The sequence below is a fragment of the Acanthochromis polyacanthus genome, chromosome 17, assembly GCF_021347895.1.
Source record: "Acanthochromis polyacanthus isolate Apoly-LR-REF ecotype Palm Island chromosome 17, KAUST_Apoly_ChrSc, whole genome shotgun sequence".
Taxonomy (NCBI): Eukaryota; Metazoa; Chordata; class Actinopteri; family Pomacentridae; genus Acanthochromis; species Acanthochromis polyacanthus.
In genome coordinates, this window is record NC_067129.1 from 22,267,403 (window position 1) to 22,286,771 (window position 19,369).

Below are 19,369 nucleotides of genomic sequence, written 5' to 3' on the forward strand. Positions count from 1 at the left end.
TTATTTGGTTTGATTAAGCTTCTTGTATCCAGCATTGAGCGCACAGAAATAACAGAACCGCCCTTCGTTCACGTAAGACCAGTTTTCATTGCAGGTCCTCGGAAATTATTTTAGGGCAGCTGGAATCTTTGTGCACGTCTGACCGCAGGAACCTCCCCTGTATTTTAGAGGGCAACAAGCAAAATTTTATGCCTTCTTGATGTCCTTCTTGAGTAGCAATCTTCTCCTCTCTAATGTCACCATCTTTAATGTAAAATTCGCCGTATAGAAAAACATAACAACCCTCCGTTGTTATGTTTCCCTCCGTGCTCATACGTAACTACTATTTGTTTTAGTGCACTTTATTTAACGTCATAGTCAACGCTGTCTGACCCTACACTGCAATGGAAACGGAAAGGCTGAAAGGGCCAGTTAGGGGGCTGTTCCTGTAAATGTTGCTGCCACCTCGCACCTGTCCTAAATTCCAGTGGGAAGCTACGGAAAGTCTATATTCACACCTGGAACTGAAGAAGGGAAAGTGGCCTAAAGCTGCACAAACCCAAAGCATAAGCCTCTCTTAAACACTTGTATAGCAAAAACTAAATCAAGTCAAGAATGTCTTTTTGACATCTTACCTTACCACAGAATTTAGTGCACAATTAAGTATGTCATGAAAAATAGCTTAGAGTATTCATTCCAACCAGAAAATATACCCTGACTTAACTTTAGCAAAGGAAAACTAGCCGCTCTTTCCTGTTTTCTAGAAGCAAATAAGCTATTTTTTTTCTCAAATTAGTTGTTGATTTTGTCAAATAGTATGAAAAATGAAAGATTACCATAACTAGCTGTGCCAAATGCTTACTAACCCAGAGACCTAGGTTTGTCTCTGTCTCTGTCTCTGTAGTCTCTGTCTTTCTTCAGTTGCCCCTATAATAAAGGCAAAAGCAGTTTAGTTCTCATGTAAGGGCTTTGACAGTAGCAGTTTTTGGAAGAGTACAGCTGGAAGTATTAACATTAATGAGAGCTCAGTTTGACCTGCACAGTGGCTTGGTGATTAGTACTTTTTCCTTGCAGCTAGAAGATCCCTGGTTCGCGTCCCCACCTTCCTGGGGTCTTTCTGCATTTACTTTGGATGTTCTCCCTGTGCATGCGTGGGTTTTCTCCGGGTACTCCAGCTTCCTCCCACAGTTCAAAAACATACTGAGGTTCATTGGTAACTCTAAATTGTCCGTAGATGTGTGTAAGTGTGATTGTATGTCTCTGTATGTAGCCTTGTGATAGACTGGTGACCTGTCCAGGATGTCTCCTGAATTTGCCCAAAATCAGCAGGGATGGACTTCAGCCTCCCTGTGACCCTAATGAGGATTCAGTGATGTATAGACAATGGATAGATGGATGGAGAGCTCAGTTTCATTAAGTGTCCCTTTGAGCCATGACAGTGAATCTGTATGTACAATAGCAGGACGTCCCCTAAGTGGACTGCAGCCATCATTAATGCTTTTCCTGCTATGATCTGTCGAACTGTCTTCTGTGAAAAAATAGAAGTGGTTCATTAAAACTGAAGGCTTTTTCAGTTTGTGGTTGCACAGCTTGGCCACTTGATTTGGATGTTTCATCATTCAAAAGGCATTATCAACACACATTGTTCCATTACATATGGCCAGGTAGGGACTTCCTCCACTTTCTAATATGTAGCCACGATTTAACTGTAATTACAAAGAGGAACATAAATCCACATTTGGATGATGGAGGGGATTGAGGAGGTGTAAGTCAGAGGACTGTCATCCTGAAAACAAGGCTTAAGTCAGATCATAATTATCGTTTTATTCTGCGACTTAAGTCTCATTTTGATTTTTGCTTTCTTTGGCTGTTCTTCACTCTGTGTTCGGTTACGTTTAGACACCAAAATTCCATTTGATAGACTGGTAACATCTAAATCTAAATGTTTGATTTGGCTGAAAGCCTGCAATGTTACTGCTCTAGTTGGTGCCATTTGCCTGAACCAAGGAAAAAGCCAAAAGCTCTAAACATAAAGTCCTACAGATCGGCATGATGATTCAGTGGCTTAGTTTTTGAATGAAATCTATCATCACATGCACTACCGCTCAAAGGTTTAGGGTCATTTAGAAATGTTATTCTTGAAAGAAAAGCAGTTTTTCCCAGTGAAGATAGCGTTAAATTAATCAAATATAGTCTAGATATTGTTAATGTGGTAAATGTCTATTCTAGCTGAAAACAGCTAATTTTTAATGGAATATCTCCATAGGGGTACAGAGGAACATTTCCAGCAACCATCACTCCTGTTTTCTAATGCTACATTGTATTCACTAATTGTGCTGAAAGGCTCATTGATGAATAGAAAACCCTTCTGCAAACATGTTATCACATGAATAAAAGTGTGAGTTTTCACGGAAGACATGAAATTGTCTGGGTGACCCAAAACTTTTGAACGGTAGCATACTTACTGTCATAGAATTATGTAGGTGATTGTTTTGTAGCCACACCACAGAACACTGAGGCCTAGGTCTTATTGAAAGCGGACAAAGACTTGTCTTTTTGGGCAGTTTCACACTTTGTTATAACAAGAGTCTCATTAACAACCTAAACAAACTGAAACAGACAGACAAATGCACCAGTGTTCATTTAAAAATAAAATTCAGTTACTCAAATTTTATTTCCATTTATTTTAAAATCATGCATCACCATCCCCTCACAGATGTGAAAGTGTATCAGCTGTAGCCATGATTGTGTCATTTTTGTACAAACAAACACTTGTGCAATCAGAATCATTTGACTACAATCACATTTGATTCCACACAAATGGGCTTTAATGTAATGCAGAATCGGATGAGGAAATGTTCGTCTCCTGGATATGGCTTTTAGCTCCAAGCAGTGTTTGTGTGATAACGTCTTGAATTTTAAATCCTGAGAAACATACAGTACCATTCAAAAGTTTGGGATCACTTAGAAATGTCCTTAATTTTGAAAGAATGCAATTTTTTTAATGAAGGTAACTTTAAATTAATCAGAAATACAGTCTAGACATAGTTAAAGTGGTAAATGACTATTCTAGTTGGAAACGACTAATTTTTAATGAAATATCTATGGAGGAGTAGAGGGGTCCATTTCCAGGAACCATCATTCCTGTGTTCTAATGCTACATTGTGTTAGCTAATGGTGTTGAAAGACTAATTGATGAATAGAAAACCCTTGTGCAAGTATGTTAGCACATGAATAAAAGTGTGAGTTTTCATGGAAACGTGAAATTGCCTGTGTGACTCCAAACAGCATAAGCCACAACTAAGTAACCAGTCGGTACATACTGCCAACTGCTAATATTAAATCATTTGACAGGGAAATATTTTGATAATTTCCCCAGGTTTCCTGAGATTCAAAGGTAAGATCAAGAACTGTATATGAGAGGACTGAAGAATGGAGGAAAAAAAGAAAGAAAAATGTTCTTTGGAGCACATCTATTTATAACTTTATATCTGAACTTTTGATCTTCAGTCAGTCCCTTGTCCGAGATCTCCTCACATTTTATTGCATCGTGGTACTGGTCACCCCAGCAATTAGGGCAGTGGCTTTCTTCCAAGCATAAAAATTTGGCATGTACTACATTCACCAGTGCAATATGGACCATTGCACAGTATACGTGGAGGATCTTATGCGAGTGACATTGCCAATAAAAGGCAGATGGTTACAATGTAGGTGACACTCTGAATCCTGGCGCTGTCACTGGACCATATCCTATCCACTTAAAGATCTTTTTTTGATCTCGCGCTGAACCTTGTGCGTATGTTCAGCATGTCCTTTAGGGAATGTCATGGAGCTGCTAAGCTATTAAAAGTAAAGCGAGGGCGGGAGAAGTGCTTTGGAGTGGAGCTTATATGACTGTATTTCTTCAATTCTTCTCTCCAGTAATGAATCTTTGCATATATTGTACGAAAGACAAACCACACGAGCAAAGTGGGCTTGTGCCCAGGCCCATGGAGGATTTGTCAATAGAAATAAGCAGACGCATATGTATTACAGATAACAAGCCCCATTCTGACTAAATGTATTGCTGTAGAATAGGTAGGGGATTTCATTATTACCTGCACTGGTCGGTAATTTTAATCCTGTCCAGAGCTCATGTGTCTGTCATATTTCACCTCCCACCCCAAGCAAGGCCAGATTAACATTCCTCCGGAGCCTCATTATATATGACAGTTTTGTTATGTGTCATGGCCAAAAATCAGTACTCGTGCTGAAACTGTTAGTTAATGATTGATAAATTTGTCAGATAAAAGGATAAATCAACAAACATTTAGATCATTAATGCTCATCACGTAGGTTAATTGGTAGTTCGAAATTGCCCATAGGTATGAATGCAAGTGTGCCTGTTTGTTTCTCTATGTAGCCCTGTGATAGACTGGCGACCTGTCCAAGGTGTCTCCTGCTTTCACCCTAAGTCAGCTGGGATAGACTGCAGCCACCCCACAACCCAAATACTGAGGATTAAGTGGTGAATAGATAATGGATGGATGGATGTTGAGTAAAATGTTCTTTAGACATTTAATCGACTTGAAGTTACAGATTCCAACACTGACAATCAGACAAGCTTATCTAATTACACTGAGTCAATAAGTAAATAATTTTACAAAGATGAAGAACTCATTGAGTGATATTGTTTCCTGCATCCCCCAACTAAAGAATACACAGTAGAATACAACAGAAAGGACTCACGCAACTGTACTGAAACAGAATGACTTGTCGGCAAAGTTTCAATGTGAAGTTTTAAAAGGTTAAATTTCTAAGGCCTAACAACTTGAAAGTGTAATTTTTACCAATAAACAAATAAATAAATAAAATTGTGTGTGGGTGCTATTTAACATATAGCCAGTTAAATCACTTGGTTAGTGGAAATGTTGACTGCAACTCAAGGAAAAAAAAATGACTTCTGTTTGCAAAAGCAAAGTGTAAACTTAGAAAGAAAGAGAAACTAACCCTTGTGTTTGGCAATTCTTCCTTCAACCGGGTTCATCCACACATTCATCCAGCCCCCTCCAGGATTTCAAAATGAAAAACAGTTGATATACATGCCATGTTCTTTGGAACAGATCAATAGCTTCATATAGTAGCCTCACATCTACTGCACAACGGTCTCCTGTTCAAATGTTAACTTAAAGGGAATAGCAAAATCACCTTGCAGGTGTTACATGGATCTAATGTGGATTGCCAAAGGACAAGAGGATGAGTCCATGATTCGATGTCTGGGCAGGCTTCCTAGGATCCATGGTCATGATAATCTACCTATGAAAGCACTCAGTTGATATTGTAATGTGATGGATATGGTAAAATGTGTATTTTATTCTTAAGGTTTTAATGTACTGTTGGAAACAAGGCCACGTGAAATACCTTGCAAATTTAATATGCTGCTTTCAAGGAAAAATCCATCCTAAACCAATTCCCACCTTAGAGATTTTTCTACAGAAGAAGTAGCTAACATGTTTGCACCCCTAAATTGGATCGACAGTCCTGTTCTGGGGTTCTGGAAAAGCTTTTTGGGAAATGTAGGAAATTGCCAACTGAGGTAAAGGCTAAGGAAACTTTTCCCAAAACTCCTACAAAGCTCTAAATGCCTTCTAATGCAATGGGACATAAGAAATGTGTTAAAACGAGAAGTTTCAAAGCTCCAGTTTTGGCTTGTCTGACATTTACAACAACTACACAATTAAAGACGTGACATTGAAGAATATATAAACAGACACCTACTGTGTCTCTCTTTGTCTCTCCTCAGACATCCATTGTTCCCGCTGCTGGCATTGTTGTTTGAGAAATGTGAGCAGGCCACGCAGGGATCTGAATGCATCACGTCAGCCAGCTTCGATGTGGATATTGAAAACTTTGTGCACCAGCAGGAGCGAGAACACAAGCCGTTCTTCAGTGAAGATCCAGAGCTGGACAACTTGGTAAGTCAACGACTGTGACAGATGGTATGTTAAATAATCAGTCAGGGAACATGCTCCACTTCATCAAAGAACGATGCTTCTTGTTGTTGAACTAGATCTCCTCACCATGAAGCCTGGATGCCACCTTACAAACCAGCAAACTTTTTCCACCACTTTGTAGAAGTACCAATGCATCATTTTAACTTTATTTTTTACAGTCAACATAGGTCAAGGAAAGCCAAGCAAGATGGCAGGTCATATTGTTTACCTCCAAGGCTCGAGCAAAAATGGATTTCCTTCTAAGAGAGATATTTAAGTAATTCTGGATATCTGCACAATATTTTCACAACTATTAACACCCACTTCGACATGGCCTAGGGATTTTTTTAAGTATTAGAATTGTAAGTAATGCTTTTTTTAAGTCGAATTCCGACATAAGTAACAATTAAAATGAAAATTACTCAGATAATGTCACATGGGTCATTCCAGAATTGGAGGATATTTTACATCTCACCCATCAAATCTCAAATAATCCATGTACAAAATATTAAAACGTACAGTTGTTGCACAAATTTACTCGTCCAGAGACCAAATCTAAAATAATTAGGGGAAAACAATGTTTGAAAAATATTCTTAAATACCAAATAAGGCTGAAGTTCCCCCTAAAATGCAGTTTTTCTCTTGTTCCACCCCTCTGATGACCAAACTGAATCTTAAATAAAATTGTTAAAATTAAACATAAACCTTTTTTGGTATTCTTTTTTCATTGATGTCTCTTGTAAATGTGGGATTTTTTTAATCAACATAATATTTTAAATAATAATTACCACGCATGGAACGTGTGTCCCACAACATCAACGCAACCCTGTTAGCATAACCTTTTTAACTAGAAGATAAAAACAGTGAGTCACATGACATGCTGGAATTAGCATCATCAAACAGTTTTCCAAAAGAATGGGTACCGCAAAGCTATGTCCTGTCTTTTATTTTTCATATTTTCATAACATTGCCAGCTTTGATTGAATGCCTCACTCTACCTATTTACTTTTTTCCTTTACTTTTTTCCATCAGTAAGTTTGTCCTCTTGGTCAGCAGTAACAGCTAACTAAATATCTAGCTTCTACTCCTGAGAAAAAGCTAACATTAGCATGGATTAGCAACCCTGTTACTGTAATTATAGTACAGTTTTAAAGCATGGAATTAAAAATGGTGCCCTTGATGTGTTAGCTGAGCCAATCAAACCATTGATAGTTTATTGCCTATTATTTATGAATATGAAGCATAAAATTGTAAAAGAGAAAATATATCTTTCAAAAATTTTGATGCCGAAATGCCCTCCAATTCTGCAATGACCCACATAATGGTTTAGGTAGCACTAAGCACTTTTCAAATAATTTACAGTAATTTTTTCTCTCATAGATACAGAGTGTAGTTAGTAGGCAGAGCGACCCTGTGCTTACTCATTTGACTCAATAAACACCTTGTTTTTAAAACTGTCATCAACTCCCATTACATGGAGTTATGCATTGTGACATCTTTTTGTAAAGGCTCTTTCCCTGATGCTTTTAAGGCAACCGTGGTTAGTGACACTTTTCACAAGAAATTATTGTGATTGCTTCATTTTTAGTTGCTACTGATCAACACTAGCCTAGCCGCGCTAGACCCATGCTCTGAAGACGCCAGGGTCTAGGCACACTCGACAGGGAGGGAGGCGGGCTAAAAGGTTGTCTATCAAATCACTCTGCAGCAATTGGGTAGGTATACAACCAATCAGCGCAACGAATAGGCTCCTAGAGCGCCGGAAATCAGAGGATGCGGTAGTTCGGTGAAGCCTTATTTATACAGTCAATGGGTGAAGCTCAAGTATATTACAGACATGTTAACAGAAAGATTATTCAGAATCGTCGCGCCTCTGTCGTCACTTAGTAACGCCCGCCTTCTGACTCTACACTTCATGGTGATTCGTCCGGTCGGTTTTAGGAGAATCCAGCCTCGAGCCTTATGGAGGGTAACTAGACCCACCCTGGCAGAGAATTAAATTCATTGCTGTGGGTTGTCTAGCGTGGCTAGGCTAGATCAACACCAAACCTCTTCTTTTTGGAATAAGATTTTAGAAGAGTTATTTTTGATTGGGTGCATACTTTGACGAAACACAACACTATCCTTAAGACATGACACTCCTTTGAGGCCTCCACAGCACAGAGACTGCATTGGTAGAAGCGGTTCAGGGATTTTCAAAATAACAATTAAAATATGCTTCTAGTCTTAGTTTTCCTAGATCTCCTTCCAGCTTTGATGCTGTGGGTCATAAAGTCCTCCTGCATAGTCTTGAAAATTGGCTTCACTGTTGTGGAGGGAATCTCTGTTTCCTGGGGGATTACTCCTCAGAGAAAGTTATTGTTTGGGATAAATCATACATAGGATGCCGCCAAAAACCTGGACATATCTTGAAATGTAATCTCACTTTTGTCAACTAAGTAGCAGTCATCATCTTAGAATTATTGCTAAGATGAGACCACTTCTCTTTCAGACTGAGTGAAGAAAAACTAAAGCATGCTTTTGTAACTTCAAGCCTTGGCTATTGCAGTTTCTTGTAAGTCTACCTAAAAACCCTGTGACTCACATACTACTTGATCAGAGTGCAGCAGCCTAACTGATAGGATAAAACGGGAGGCTCTAAGTGGAATAAATTCGGACAGTTTCAGTTCAGTCTGTACAGTATTCCATGCCGAGGGGGCAGCAAAGCTGAAGGCTGTTTTTCCAAATTAAGTCCTCACGTGAGGAATAGATAAAACAAGAATAGTATAGGAATGTAAGGCATAGCAGTTGTTTGTTCATTGTAATAAAGTGCACAAAAAGGGAGGAATTAAGCTTACAAGAACCATATACACTAGAGTCAGCCAATGTGTGTATGTGTGTTCACTCAAGGAAGGCAAGTCTGATTTAAAATACAGTTCACAGTGGTGGGTGAGACGACTACAGGCGGTACCAAATCTCAGTGCCGAGTGAAAAACAGTGTCCAAGGACTGGAGACATTTGGATGAAGCACTCGAATAAAGCACATCTCCATAGTCAATTATGGGCAAGAAGGTCACTGTCACTAATTTCTTTCTGACCCTGAGAGAGAAGCACATTTTATTTCTTAAGAAGAACCCAAGCTTCACCCTAAGTTTAGTGACCAAGTTCTTAATATGGGCTTTAAATGAAAGTTCCTGATCAAGGATAAAACCCAAGTACTTGTAATTTAAAACTAGCTCTATAGATTTTCCTTCTGATGGTACAATATGTGGAATGTTCGGTTCTAGCACCCTGGTATGAGAGAAAACCCTTGGTTTTGTCTATGTTTAAAACCACTTATAAACAAGACTGGGTAACATTAAAAGCAGCTTGTAAAAACTCAAAAGCCTGAGTGAGTGAGGTAGAATGTTTTTCTCCTTGAAATAAAATATTCTGTGACAGTCAGGGTTCAAGCTTCAGGCCATGCTATATTTTACCTCCCTGCTTCCAAACTTCTTTTTGTAGTGGAGACATGCATGTTGGTTCAAATTTAGGTTTGCAAACTGCAACAGAATTGGCGCTGGTGGAAATGCCCCTTAAGAAAGAAATAAAGCAGTAGAAATGGCTGTTTGCATCATTTATACTCATGTAATATTACCCATCCTCCCCCTGCCCTTCTCCTTGCACCAGAGCTAGCAGTAATTACAAATTATGAGAAGGATGATGCTGATCATGTTCACTGACAAAAGAGGGGGAGGAGTTAAAGCCAGACAGAGACAAAGACCGAGACAAGAAATTTCAAAAAAAAAGTGCACTCTTGTCGTTACAGTACTTGGGATGGCAGGCCGACAAGTGCTGAACAGTCAATTAACCCTGCATCTGTGTGTTTTATGAGGCACTGGGTGCCGGTGTTCCTCCCAGAGGGCACTAACTCTTCCACAGGGCAGTAACGTTACGCTGGGCCTGACTGGCTGTGATGGGTGCAAGAGTTACTGGTCCCTTGATTAAGCGAGTGCAGTTTAATTAGCTGATTTATCTCCTCCTTGGCCAAGCACTTTTCTGACCATTCTGTTGACCTTGAGTGGTGACTTTGAGTGAGTGTGCCACAGGGTGCTACTCAGAGTGGAGAAAATCCAGGCTGTTGATGGTCAGCTAACTGCTGAAAAGAAGAGAGCGCAAAATTATACACTACCGTTCAAAAGTTTGGGGTCATCCAGACAATTTCTTGTTTTCCATGAAAACTCACACTTTTATTCATGTGCTAACATAATTGATAAGGGTTTTCTAATCATCAGTTATCCTTTCAACACCATTAGCTAACACAATGTAGCATTAGAACACAGGAGTGATGGTTGCTGGAAATGTTCCTCTGTACCCCTATGGAGATGTTCCATTAAAAATCAGCTGTTTCCAGCTAGAATAGTCATTTACCACATAAACAATGTCTAGACTGTATTTCAGATTAATTTCATGTTATCTTGATTAAAAAAAATGCTTTTCATTGAAAGATAAGGACGTTTCTAAGTGACCCCAAACATTTGAATGGTAGTGTATGTATGTTGTACGTTCAGCAAATGATTTAAAAACACGTCAGCACTGCAAACAACATGATTGCATCCAACTCTTTTATAGGTTTTAGACATTTCACACATTCAAAATGTGAGCAAATGTTTGTCTGTCATTGGCTTTATCAATAGTTGTCTTTGAATAAACCTGGAATAAGCTGTTTCCTTACAATTCCAATGAAATGTGTGTTCAGTATCAAAAGTTCCTCTCTGACCCCTACATTTATTCAAATTGTCTGCATATGCATAGGAGTTTCATTACTGTGCCAAGGAACGTGATGGAGTTGTGTGACAATCAGCAGTGGTGTGTCTGACTGTTAGCTATGACAAATGAACACTACATCAGCTGCCTACTGACGATCACATGATTGTAATCCTACTACAAATCAACCACTGCGGACTTATTGGGACTTATTGGTTGGAAATTATACAACGAATGAGCAGTGTTGGCAGAGTGCTGCGCTCTCTGAGTGCTTTCCTAGTTATGTTCTGGGAAGATTTACCTCGATGCATCAGAGGTATCACTCTGTGAAGCCTGCCATCACAGCTTCTTCATAAGTCTTAAGAAGCTACTGCAAGACTTCCTTTAGGCCATGTTTTAGTGAAGATTGTCGCATGATGGTCTGTATTCTGTCATAAAGTCTTTGTAGACTTGTAGACATCATCAATATATAGAAATGTTTGAACAGAAACCTCTGCTGTTGGCTTTTAAAATCTTAAACAGTTTAATGCTGAGACCTCTCAAAAGCCAACAGATTGTTTATTCCCACTTACCCTGAATTATTCTTGTGCTGCGTTCAAACATGAAAAGGCTAGCGTGCTGTTGGGTTTCGGAGTTTAGTTGCACTTTGAGCGTGGATATTGATTCTTCACTTATGAACAGAATGTGTATCAAAATAATTGGAGCTGTAGTTTTTTAATGCCGTCCCCCATTGTCCATTGGCTGATGAAGGCTGTGAGGAGCAGTTGAAAGCTTTAAAAATGTTAAATGTACATTTGAGGTGAGGTTGTGTTGTCACTGTGTGCCATAAAGTCCAATATATGTCTTTTAGGCTCCCACAAAACAAGTTCTCAATCAGTGGACAAGATCCATTTATTTGTTGTAGAGGTTCATTTTTTTTATTTCTGGCTTTGGGAGTAGAAACACGCCGGCCTTTATATGTGCAATCTAGATGCATCTTTGGAACATTAAAACAAGTTAAATGCCACTCCTTGCTCATCTGGAAAAGACATTGCTGAATGTCACTTGCTCTCATCACATCTCACTTTTTAAAAACTGACTGGAAATACTTCATTTCAACTGTTCTACATCTAGTGTTGTGACGGTTTGGTTTTTAAATTTGATTTCACTGACTGTGGTCAATTGTAAGTTTGAATAGATCTCAAGCATATGTGGCTGAGCAACATCTGTACTGTGTGTGCTAAAGATTTTTAAGTGGCTCACAGCTCATGTGAGTGTGCCTGAGTAAAGCATTTATAATGACTTTTCTGCATTTAATTAAGCTTCCAGAAACAGAGGACAACTATGAATTATACCCCAGTATCATAAAATTAAAAATCGTTAGTTTCAGGGGTCTCATTTGGGGCCCTGTCAAAGATAATATTCAGTTGCATCTTAGGAAAAATGGAGGATCTATTTGAAGCTTGATCCATACTTGTGCTTCTGTTTTTTACCATTTCTGTTTAATCTGTGTATCATTTGTCTTTTGATTATATGGATCTGAGACAACAGAGCACTGTAGTGTTTAAGCACTGCTTTAAAACCACGTTGTTTTCTGTTTGTCAAGGTCTAGGAATTATTTTAAATTGATAGTTTTACAAATTTACAATTTACAGTTAATGTCGTCTCTGTCATTTTTACACTTTGCAAAGTCGCTCTATGGACCGGATTGGTCATATGAAAATATGAGTTATTTCACGATCCTTTAAAATTCTAAAGTTGTCGTAACAACTGAATAACATCATAATTAATGGGGGCATGAATAGAAATGTGGTCTTTTTCATGGCTTGCCTCTGTTTCTCTCAGATGGTAAAAGCCATTCAGGTGTTGCGGATTCATCTACTGGAGTTGGAGAAGGTCAATGAGCTCTGTAAGGATTTCTGCAATCGCTACATCACTTGCCTGAAGACCAAGATGCACAGCGACAACCTCCTCCGTAATGACCTCGGTGGACCCTACTCTCCATCACACACCAGTCTCAGCATGCAGCAGGTCAGTCATGGACCCACTGTGGATCTTACAGTTCCTCGAAGGTATCTCTCTATAAGTAGCACTTCCCAAGATACACATTGCCATTTATCATCAGGTAGATTTTGCCATTGGGAGTTTTCTCTCTCACAAGAAGTAGAGATCCCTCCTTACAATTGCTCACCAGTGTCTCCCTCTGTGATCCCCCAGGAACTAATTCAGACCTCCTCTCCATCCATGACCTCTGTCTCCAGCTCTGTTAACCCTTCAGGGATTGTGGTGCCTGCCGGGGGTCTGCAACAGGGCAGTGTCGCCATGACCACCATCAACTCTCAAGTGGTATCGGGTAAGCATGTCATTGCTTGCACAAACATCAAAACACTAGGACCCTGACACATGCACTTCTTCATTTCGGCTCGCTTTTGTTGTGGAATGTCACATTTAAAAGGGACCATTTGAGCTATAAATTGAAATGGGATAGAAAAATCTGGTCATCCTTGAGTCTTGGAGCAGTTTTGGCTGCTCTGGTTGGACATGCAGCTACATTTTATACAAAACTGTTAAGTCTCCGCAAAAAAATAAAAATAAGTACAAAAATTCTTATAGTCGCAATGCACCTATTTATGTATAGAGGATTTATACTTGGATGTGATATTGGTCTGGTGGCTCTCAGTAGGTTTTATTCCCATCCTATAGCTATTGTTATGAGGTGTGCTTCTTCCACACTTGCCCCCTTCCCCAATTATCCGAGATGGCCTCTAGGTGTCATGTAGTAGAAAACATATTTACGTGAAAATCCATGGAATTGAGAAACAATATGCACAGATTTAATGGCATGACCATTAACTACAAATACGCTACAATCTGTCAGCAACAGAAGCAGCACACTCTATTTTGTTATTATGCAGGGTTTGATGATATCTAGGTAACTTTCAAAGCACTGTTTCAGCACTGATCAAATGTGTGATTTTTGGCACCGCTTCAGCTTGACTTTCACATAGCATTTTCTTTTCTTTTCTATGACCCTTGGAGATCGGTAGTTCCATAATACTGAGCCCAGTTGTATTTCCTACACACATAGATCACATTTTAATGAATTTTGGCTTTAACTTCCACCTCTACATCAGTCACAGACAACTGCATATTCTATATCAGGCCTGGTGGTGCCGCTTGTTTACCATGAGTCTCGTCACATCAGAAATTTAGACCTGGATGCTACAAAAAGTTTCACACATTCAGCTTTTGTCCGTCTCATTTTTTCCAGTTACAACTGAGTGATTTATGACTTTAAAATAATGACAGATGATATTAGACTTCGTGTATCGACTAATCATGTAATCATGTGTGAGGGAGCTTCAGTCAGGCTGTGACAGCTGAGGAAAAGTAGTTTCAGAAAGTAGCTCTGAGCACATGGATTGCCTTTATTCATGTTTTAGTCAGATGAATACCATCAGTCTTTTTTGAAGTGCTGCTGCCTTGTTCATGAGAAATACTTTCTTTGTAATTTCCAATTATTCAGTTTGATATTTGTGTTGTATTGTAGTTCTATTATGTTTAGCGATTTTCTTCATCTCTAATTTACGTCATAACGCTAGAAGATGTGAGCTTTCTGTCTGTTTTTTTGTTGTTTTGACAGTGGTAACTTTGAAGTGCTTTACGTACAAAGTTATTATTATGAATGCTATGCAGTCTTGTGTTGATGAAATGAGATTTGACTCACCGTGTGCTGTTAAAACTATGCACACATGCCAACAGTGGCCAACATCAGTTTGACTATTTACAATCCATACTGTCACATATAAGCATCTAATGAAAAATAACCAGTAGTCATTCAGCACATGTACACACAGCACACAGCATTCTCCGACAAACCACAACATTTAAATGCTATTATAAAAACACGTTATCCCATATATGTATCTGTAGTGACGGAGTTTGGTGTACATGTGTATCAGAGGGTCGTGCTAAGTATCCTTTACAGGCTGATAGGTTCTTATAATGTCAAGCCTGTACAGTGAAATGTTAATCCTGCCCTCTGGAAATCCCTTTTAACCCAAAATAAATCAATGTCTCTGCCTTTGATCACTACACATTGAAGAGCTCAAACAGACTGTGATAAGAGTGTGTTGATCAAGGCTAATTAAGCCAGCAGCAAAAACACACTCCTCCTCCTTTTTTTTTCTTTCTGAGTTAAAGGGCATTAATGCACCTTGAATTTAATCATTTAGTCTCTTGTTTGCTACATTTTTGATTGCGAGCATGACAAGAAGTAGTTAATAAGGCTCTGGTGGCTGCACAGGATGTGGCTGCCGGTAGCTGCTGCAGCCACTTGATACTCATGGCGGCAAATTATCCCCTCAGGTGGGACCCTGTACCAGCCAGTTGCCATGGTGACATCGCAAGGGCAAGTGTTAACGCAGGCGCTGCCGCCGGGAACCATCCAGATCCAGAACTCGCAGGTAAAGACGCCCGAGCGGCGATGCTTTGGCCGACACGTTGTCTCCCTCCTGTGCCCTCCCCACCCACCGTCTCAATTTGTTATTATTAAAAGGGCCTCTTTACATTTCACAGAAACCCCCCTGGGTGCCTTTTCATTGTCTCTGTCTGAACACAGCCCCCTGCTGTCAAACAAAATGGAAATTGTTTATTCCCCCGATGTTTGGGGGAGCTTTCATGATCCTGTCAGGTCTGACTGCAGATGAAAGTCGTGTGAGGACTTCTTCATTTATAGAAAGAATGTTTTGATGATGCCATTCAGACTGACAGAGGAAATAAAATAGAGTTGCTACAGATCCTCATTTTGTTTCTTATTAGTCAACAACCTGCAGACAAACTTTTACCACTGTGAGATGTGAAAAGAAAGTAAAGTGTCACAGAATTATTGTGGACAGGAAATATTATGACCGCAAATGGTTTATCTTCTTTGCATGAAAGGCTTCAGAGCAGTGAAACCCACATGAATGCCTGAAATTGGATTTTTTTATGGCACAAGGACACATTTGTGGTTTTAATATTTCCTGTATTCCAGTTCAATTTTCAGTCTCAGACAGCTTCTGTACTTGTTTTAGGATACTTGGGACAGTCGCTGTATTTTCCCTCTTTAAACCTTAGGTTGTTGTGAATATGAATGAGCCTTATTCTGATTCTTAGTGATTCATTAAAAATTTAGCTGAAAGCTACACCATTCAAAGGAAGAGATTATTACCGATTTAGTCAACTGCAAAAAATTGTTCAACGGCATTTGAAATATTAGAACTGAATGCAGACATGTTCAGTAACGCTTTTCAGGCTAAATGTATCAGTTTATAAGGGCTAGTTCATGCTTTTCATGTCCACGTGTGCAGACTAGGGCAGACTTTGAAAGCAGACAGAAGACGCGCAAGTGGCTCTATTCACACTACGAAAGGTACCCGTAGGTCTGCTACACAGTTGGTCACATTGATCCACATACTGAATGCAGAAAAAGACACGGGGCTCCTGTGGATGTTTCTGAAAAGCTGTGGCTTTGCACTTTTTACAAGATATAGCAGCTAGTTACAGATTGGGCTGTGGCACCATGTCAGTAATTACTCCTGATTTGTGTTGAACACAGTGGGTGCACATGGCACAGGACTACTGAAGAAATTAGACTTTCCCAATGTGTATAGATACTGTTGATGGAGAGTCTGTAAAAATCAAAGCTTATCCAAAGTCCAGCAGCAACTGCTTCAGGTAAAATTCCATCCATCCATCCAATATCTATACACCGCTTAATCCTCACTAGGGTCGTGGGGCACTGGAGTCTATCCCAGCTGACCTAGGGTGAAGGCAGAGAACACCTGGACAGGTCACCAGTCTATCACATGTTTACATATAGAGACAAACAATCACACTCATCTTCACACCTGTGGACAATTTAGAATTATCCTAACCCTAACCTGGAGAAAATCCCCCCAATCACAGGGAGAACATGCAGATCCCAGGCCCAGGCCAGGACACGAACTGTGGAGAGATAGTGCTAAACACCAAGCCAGTATGCAACCCTTATAAAGATAAATAATAAAGGTGTGGATGACAGAGAATCTCCTCACCTCTCCTCAACCAGCAGATGCACATTCGTCATGCTTGCAGTATGAACAGCCCATGTGGGCACTTATTTTTTGGCTCATGTCTCATCTGTAGAAAGGTCTGTACAGACCCTTCTAGATTTAGGTAAATGCCAGAATTGCCATAAAGTAAGCTGAGCTTCTTGGTTGAAAGACAAAAGCAGTGCAGTTAAGAGCTAAAGGAGTTTTTTACTTGATACTGTGTTTAACTCAGAAAAAGTAAAACAGTCAACAACTAAAGTGTTTTATCCACATATCTCTGAAGAATATGCTTTCATTAGTTAAGTCATTCACTCTCCTGTGGCTCTGTAATCCCGTTTTTTTAGAAATTACACTTACACACGTGGACAAAATTGTTGGTACCCCTCAGTTAAAGAAGGAAAAACCCACAATTCTCACTGAAATCACTTGAAACTCACAAAAGTAACAATAAATAAAAATTTATTGAAAATTAAATAATCAAAAACAGCCATTACTTTTGAATTGTTGATTAACATAATTATTTTAAAAAACAAACTAATGAAACAGGCCTGGACAAAAATGATGGTACCTCTATAAAAGATTGAAAACTATTTGACCAGAGTGACATGATTAACTCAGGTGTGTCATTTAATTGACATCACAGGTGTTTCCAAACTCATAATCAGTCAGTCTGCCTATTTAAAAGGAGACAAGTAGTCACCCTGCTGTTTGGTGAAAAGGTGTGTACCACACTGAACATGGACAACAGAAAGCGAAGGAGAGAATTGTCCCAGGACATCCGAAAAAAAATGATAGACAGACATCTTAAAGGTAAAGGCTATAAGACCATCTCTAAACAGCTTGAAGTTCCTGTGACAACAGTGGCTCATATTATTCAGAAGTTCAAGACCCACGGGACAGTAGCCAACCTCCCTGGACGTGGCCGCAAGAGGAAAATTGATGACAGATTGAAGAGACGGATCGTTCGAATTGTATCCAAAGAGCCCAGAGCAACCTCCAAAGAAATTAAAGGTGAACTCCAAGGCCAAGGTACATCAGTGTCAGATCGCACCATTCGTCGTTGTTTGAGCCAAAGTGGACTTCATGGGAGACGACCAAGGAGGACACCACTGCTGAAAAAACTCATAAAAAAGCCAGACTGGAATTTGCAAAAATGCATGTTGACAAGCCACAAAGCTTCTGGGAGAATGTCCTTTGGACAGATGAGACCAAACTGGAGCTTTTTGGTAAGGCACATCAACTCTATGTTCATAGACTCAAAAACCAAGCATACGAAGAAAAGAACACTGTCCCTACGGTGAAACATGGAGGAGGCTCAGTAATGTTTTGGGGCTGCTTTGCTGCATCTGGCACAGGGTGTCTTGAAAGTGTGCAAGGTACGATGAAATCTGAAGACTATCAAGGCATTCTGGAGAGAAATGTGCTGCCTAGTGTCAGAAAGCTTGGTCTCAGTCGCAGGTCATGGGTCTTCCAACAGGACAACGATCCAAACACACAGCCAAAAACACCCAAGAATGGCTGAGAGAAAAGCGTTGGACTATTCTAAAGTGGCCTTCTATGAGCCCAGATCTGAATCCCATTGAACATATGTGGAAGGAGCTGAAACATGCCATTTGGAGAAGACACCCATCAAACCTGAGACAACTGGAGCTGTTTGCTCATGAGGAGTGGGCCAAAATACCTGTTGACAGCTGCAGAACGCTCATTGACAAATACAGAAATCGTTTAATTGCAGTGATTGCCTCAAAAGGTTGTGCAACAAAATATTAAGTTATGGGTACCATCATTTTTGTCCAGCCCTATTTCATTAGTTTGTTTTTTAAAATAATTATGTTAATCAACAATTCAAAAGTAATGGCTGATTTTGATTATTTAATTTCAATAAATTTTTATTTATTGTTACTTTTGTGAGTTTCAAGTGATTTCAGTGAGAATTGTGGGTTTTTCCTTCTTTAACTGAGGGGTACCAACAATTTTGTCCACGTGTGTACACATGACTAAGCAGTCTTTCCAATGTTGGAAGAAATAAAGTAGTGGCTGACATGGTTATGTTCAGTGGCAAGCTTTGATGAACTACATTTATGAACTGTATTAGTGTCAGCATGAGGTGGTTTGGGTGGACGTTGGGAAGACCAAGACGCATTGCTTCGACGCTGGAGATATGTGCACAAACTAAGTAAGAAAGCAAAAATACAGTTTGGTTTTGCTGTGTTTTTTCCAAGCATAAGAAAGCTTTGTCCTGGTTTTGTTAAAGGTTAATCGAGGTGGGGGAGGACAGTTGGCATCCTGAACCTCTATGGCCATCCTTTTGTACACACACACACACCCTCTGTTGGGAAAGATTAGAAACCGCCCTTTAAAGGTGGCACTTGAGCCATTGTTCGATCTGTGCAAAGAATGCAGGATCTCCTCAGAGTCAGAAGGTCTTTGCTCTGTTCTGGTGTTGACTCACGAAAAGGCAGTCGCAACAATGAACTGAGACACCGGCAAATGGAGAGCAGACAAAATGCATTGTGTGAAAGTTGGCTGAGCATAAATTCACAAAGGAATTCAAAGTCTGAGTAAAATATGTGTTTGTCACTGACAGCAGCACCTGTTTTGTGAATATAGTTAGTAGTCTTATTCAGGCAAACTCCAAAA

General features: G+C 39.6%; 1 protein-coding gene across 1 annotated transcript in view; it reads left to right on the forward strand.

The window, feature by feature from the left end:
• LOC110952294 (uncharacterized) overlaps positions 1-19,369 on the forward strand; it is a 133,910-nt gene that overhangs the window by 94,624 nt on the left and 19,917 nt on the right. Inside the window, 4 exon segments of the mRNA XM_051937917.1 lie at positions 5,762-5,933; positions 12,501-12,686; positions 12,873-13,008; positions 15,024-15,121. Of these exon segments, the coding sequence (XP_051793877.1) occupies positions 5,762-5,933; positions 12,501-12,686; positions 12,873-13,008; positions 15,024-15,121 (592 nt within the window).